Below are 6,000 nucleotides of genomic sequence, written 5' to 3'. Positions count from 1 at the left end.
ATCGATGCGTTTTTGTAAGAAAAATATCCATATTCAAAACGTAATAATCACTTGAATCTAGCTTGCGCCCACTGTAGTTCCGGGCAGTTCCGGGGGAATGACGTATGAGGTTGGCTTTAAGCATTCGCCGCTCGGAAACGCAGGGGACAGATCAAAACAAAACAACGGTCAAGAATTAGAAGTACTGAAATCCGAGAGCTTTCTGACCCTGCATAGACAGCAACATAACTGACACAATTCAAGGCCCAGAAAAGGTAGTTAGGACATCGTTAAAATAATCCATGTAACATCAGTGGTTTAAACGTAATTTTATGAAGCTATGAGAATACTTTTTCTTTATTCAACAATTTCTTCTCTTCCCTGTCAGTCTTCGACACACATTCATGATAGTACCACACATTTTATAGTATGAGAAGTAAAAAAAAAACATAATATCGTAATATAATTGAAGCTAAATATTTTCCAAATAATATTTTAGAAATATTTATATTAGTGATTTTTCACATTTTAAATTGATTTTAATCTTTAAGCAAGAAACTATAGATGCCTTTTACAATTTTGAGATCGGGGTCCCAAGCATGAGAATGATCGTATTTGGTGGGCCGTGACATCCATAAACACCCTTGCGCTGAGTGATTGCTAGGTGGTAGTTTACTAGCCCAAGTCTAGCTCTCTGTTTGAAATAAAATTGGTTGACTTTTTATTTTTTCATTTGATGGAGGCTTTGTGTTTGGATAACAATATTTAAAAAATTTGTTGGAGCCTTGTGTTTTTTGTAAAGTCAAACTAATTGAAGGAATTTGATGTAATCACTTTATATACTGTATAAATATACCAGTGCGTCTGTGAATTGTCTGGTCTGTCGCCGATTGGTTGATCCCTCCCGGTTCCAGATTCCATCCAGAGCCTCTTAATAATCTCAGCTATGGCAGTTATTTGCCTCTCCGGTCACTGTTTATACTGTCCACGGTAGAAGGTTCCTCACTATTCCAGACGATCTTACAATAGTGTCTAATGGTGTTGTATCACTAATGGAAAATCAGCCTAGTGTCTGTTTACAAATTTTAGCTTCAGCACTTACACGTGAAGAAATGAGGACACTCTGCCATCCAAAATCCCTAGACCTGGTCAAAGATTATGTATGCAAACAAAACAGTCCTTTATGTACATTCATAGAGTTCTTTTATCAAACACTAGTGAAAAGGAAATCCAAGACGGAAGTTCATCATGTGCTGGCTTCAGTAAACCCACAGGAGATTTAACCTGAGCCCAAATCAAGCCGGTTAGGATGGGTGAGCTTCAAGGCTGAAGGATTCAACACCGTCCACTCACAAATACTTTTGGCACCGCTACATGTCCCGTCGCCTGCCATTTTCCTGGGCAGGATCTGAGCAGCGAAATCGCAGATGGAAATAGCTCTTGCTAATACAGTCATCCAAATCATCCCATTACACAGCTGATGCCGCCACCATTGTGGGGAACACCTCTCTATAGAGTTATTTATTGCCGTCATTTCTGCTTGCAAAATAGATTAAGACAGATGTGATAGAGAACTGCTGATGTGTATATGTGTCCTGCATGGTTAGATCCTAACTGGGAGCATTTCATTAGCATTTCATTCAAGTAGATTACTACTTGTTTGTATTACTGTTCTTGCTAAAAGCGGTATGTGCGTGTGTTTTAAATTTGTATCACAATGTTGTGCAACAGCCACATATGTTAGGCTGGAGTTGTAGAGACAGGAAGACAATCAGCCTGAGCAGACCCTAATTTGATGTATTACTCCTGCCAAAAAATCCTGGGTGCTTTTCCATATACCTTCTTCATACTCTTGGGTTTGTGATTTTGTTAGTTCATAGAAAGGCAAGTCAGTCCACACTTGCATATCCTGGTAGTCTGTTTTAAAAAGAATATTCTGGTTTTATTTGTCATGTTTAACTGCGATATATTCCGTTTTTTGGTCGACATGATGAAAGCATCCTCGACCCATTAGCCAAATACTTTTAACTGTTTTATTTTGGTATGAAAAACAACATTGAAAATGGACGTTAACAGAAAATTGCGGACATAAGCATTGGAAAGAAAACACTAATTTGCTTCGGCCATGTCAGGGTCAGCTGGGGTCACGAATGGAATGTATGTTGAAAAAGAGTCATAATTCCCACATGACATCACTGTCTTTAGACTATGATACACTAGTGCATACAGCACTGTGTACATTCATTCATACACTACTGTCACTGTTATTTAAAGAAATTAATACCTTTATTCAGCAAGGATGCATTAAAATGATCAAAAGTGACAGAGTGAAGACATTTGTAATGTTACAAAGAATTTCATTTTTTTTCAAATGAATGTTTTTTTGAACGTTCTATTTATCATAGGATCATCATAAAATTCACAAAAAATACTCAAAAATATTAAGCAGCTCAACTGTTTTTAGCCTTGATAGTTATAAGAAATATTTATTGAGCACATCATCATATTAGTATGATTTCTGAAAGATGTGTGACACTGAAGACTGGAGTAATGATGCTGAAAATTCAGCTTTGCCTCCACAGGAATAAATCACATTTTAAAATATATTAACTAAGAAAACTATTTTTACTAACTATTTTTTAAATTGTAATAATATTTCACAATATTGCTGTTTTTATTGTGTTTTTAATCAAAAATAAATGAGGCCTTGATGAGCATAAAGGGACTTCTTTCAAAAACTTAAAACAAAATCTTAACAACCCCAAACTTTTGAACTGAATATAGAAAATGCCAAAGACACATATTGGGGGATATAAAAAAACGGACAATATAATATGATGTCCATGGTTAATAGGTGCTTTCATTTTACAGAAAAGAGCAACATCGACATTCAACTGAACCTCTCTTGTGTTTTACGGGGAAAAAAAATAAGTTTGGAACAATATGATAGTGAGCAAATGATGACAGAATTGTAATTGTAGGGTGGACAATCAACTTTATTGTTCCTCAAGTGTTGTTGTTTTTTTTTTTTTGTTGCTCTTTTTGGCAGTGAGCAGACACAGTCACTTGAAGGACTTGATGCTGGTGGTGTCTATCATCATTGGAGTGGGGGGCTGCTGGTTTGCCTACATCCAGAACCGGAATTCTAGGGACCACGTTGGCAAGATGATGAAGGACCTCGAAGGGCTTCAGAGAGCTGAGCAGAGCCTGCTGGACATGCAGCAGAAGTAAGCACTCAGTTTGTATTATAAATGAACAGGAAACAGGCTTACAGCAAAAAGCAGCTAAGAGGCCAGAAGGACTTTAAAGTGGAGCTGTGAGGCTCATATTTCATGATGCACAGTTTAAAAAAATGTCTTCTAAATCATCTTATTGAGGCAGGACTACTTTTCTAGATGGAGGAACGTCTGTTTGTAAGTTAGCAATGAATTTCTGTTGGTTGAATTTGAAGAACTGTATTGTAAACAGTCTTTCACAGATGGTTACATCACATCTTAAGCAAAAGAAAACAAAACAAGATTTACTTTTTAACTGGTCATGACATCACAGGATTGCTAAGTGATTTTGTCAGGTCTAGTCTCATGCTAACACGTTAGGGTGATTAATTGCATATTTTAAATGTTTATTCACAGTAAAGCCTGTTGTAGTTACCGTAAACACCTCCACTACACGGTGAGGGATGAATATGAATATGTCTGTGGTAATCAACAGCTTGCCACAGTTAAGTTTGAAAATAACCTAGAAAATACGTTTATTTTTGTTACTGATTGAAAGTACATTTAGTCTGGTTTCTGAATTAGGAGCAGCTATACTTAGTATCGTCAAATGTTTATTTTTATTTGAAATGCTAGTCCGTTCCAGACATCCTGGATGATGAAATATTAGAACATAGAGGCTTTAACAGTGTTGCCAGATTGGAAATGTCCAAGTATCGTACCAGAAGCTCAAAATTCTCGTATTTGCAAGAAAATTATCATACACAAGTCAAATGTACAGAATACAGCTATTTATCTAGACCAACATGTATTGGTTGTTTTCCATGGCAGCTAGTCTTAAAGGGATAGTTCACCCAAAAATGAAAATTCTGTCATTAATTACTCACCCTCATGTCGTTCCAAACCCATTCGTTCATCTTCAGAACACAAATTAGGATATTTTTGATAAATTCCGAGAGCTCTCTGACCCTCCATAGACAGCAAGGATCCTACCATGATCAAGGATCAAAAACGTAGCAAGGAGATCGTTAAAATAATCCATGTGACATCAGTGGTTCAACCGTAATTTTACGAAGCTACGAGAATACTTTTTGTGTGCAGGATCCTTGCTGTCTATGTGACACTAAAGACTGAAATAATGACTGTTGAAAATTCAGCTTTGCATCACATGACTAAACTATATATTTTTAAAAATTAAGTTATTTTAATAATAATATTAAGTAATAATATTTCGATGTTACTACAATGTTGCTGTTTTTACTGTATTTTTGAGCAAATAAATGCAAGAGACTTTTTTCAAAAACTGTATATATTGACCATTTTCAATGGCAGCCAGTCGTAATTAGATAAATAATTCCTAAAAAGTTCATGTTTTATTGAAACATTAATGTTTACAAGATAGAAACTACTACGAATACACACTTATTAGGTCTAAAGTGACTTGATACAAATCTACGCTAATGTTTTATTTAAAGACAAAAAGAGGAATTTGTCTATGCAGTGGAAGTGTTTTCATTTCCTACTATCTTTGTCTGTTCAGGTCAAAAGACTCTTGCAGGGTGATGCAAGCATCCATTTCTTTGACTAATAAAGGAGAAAAATGCATCAACCAACATCCTAGGAAATATTACACTGTAATAATATCACAGATATGCTAAACAAAGCTGATTGCAACTATTTTAAATTGAATCAAAGACTTCTTGTCAATCAAGTGCATCATTAAGCCACATTAATAACTAAATTTAGCCATCCATGTCCTGGAAACTCTAAACAGTCTTCCCGTGTATAGCTGAGAGATGGGATTTCCCTGTAAAGCTGTAAGGAAGTTTTACCACACTGTACAAGCCACATCTTTTTAAAGACAAAAAGAGGAATTTGTCTATGCAGTGGAAGTGTTTTCATTTCCTACTATCTTTGTCTGTTCAGGTCAAAAGACTCTTGCAGGGTGATGCAAGCATCCCTCAAAAGTCCTTAAATGGCAAAAGGACGGGCAGTGCTGTGCCGAATCCGGCTCGGAGTGTTTCAGACAATTGCACTATCATGCTGCACTCTCAGTTCAGCTGGCGCCCACTGCACTGAGGCAGAACAGAGAATGTGTCTCTGTCTTTTTTCAGAGGTCAGAGGTCCCGGAGAAACTCATCATTCAAACATTTTTTCTTTACGGTGCATTAATTTAAAGCAATGGCCTTATAAGGAGAAGGATGCAGTTTGGTGATCTATATTAGTTTGTTCAAAGAAAAGAGGAATGTTTGTTGAGTGTAATGTGATTAAGTCACAGTGTAGGTATGGCCGGTGTTTCAGAGCAGCACATGGATCTGAGTGCGTGGCATTTCTGTCATATCCTTCACACTAAATCCCGTTTGGCACAGAGATCAGGACACCTTGTTTCCACTTCCGTCCTGTGTGATGCAACTGGCAACTGTGGCAAAAGGCTTTCATATTTTACATTTCATATTTCACATATCTGTCTGTATATACACCTATCTATCTATCTATCTGTCTATCTACTGTATATATCTATGTATTTGTCTGTCTATCTATCGTCTGCCTATATATCTAGCTATCTAGCTGTTGTCTGTCTGTCTATTTATCTATCTGTCTGTCTAAGTTTTTTTTCCTTATGAATTTTTCTGCGTGTTCTCTGCTGTTCATTTCCTTCCTTTTCATTTATCTTCTGCTCCCCTCCAAGTTATGAGTGTTACACTCTGCCTTGGCCGTTGTCATATCAGTGACAGTTTGATTTATACCTCACTTCCTGTTTGAACTGGGACTACGTCAGCAGGTTCAGCTGTCATGAGAAGGAAGA

The 6,000-nt window shown here is 36.7% G+C and overlaps 1 protein-coding gene across 1 annotated transcript in view; it reads left to right on the top strand.

Moving 5' to 3' along the window:
* Positions 1 to 6,000, top strand: part of stim1b (stromal interaction molecule 1b) — a 36,165-nt gene that overhangs the window by 22,423 nt on the left and 7,742 nt on the right. The window contains exon 8 of the mRNA XM_016467609.1: positions 3,029 to 3,206. Coding sequence (XP_016323095.1) covers positions 3,029 to 3,206 — 178 coding nt within the window. The remainder of the gene's footprint in view (positions 1 to 3,028; positions 3,207 to 6,000) is intronic.

The sequence above is a fragment of the Sinocyclocheilus anshuiensis genome, unplaced genomic scaffold, assembly GCF_001515605.1.
Source record: "Sinocyclocheilus anshuiensis isolate Anshui unplaced genomic scaffold, SAMN03320099.WGS_v1.1 scaffold700, whole genome shotgun sequence".
NCBI lineage: Eukaryota > Metazoa > Chordata > Actinopteri > Cypriniformes > Cyprinidae > Sinocyclocheilus > Sinocyclocheilus anshuiensis.
The sequence above is the reverse complement of the archived record's forward strand: the minus strand, read 5'-3'. Positions and strand labels throughout refer to the sequence as shown.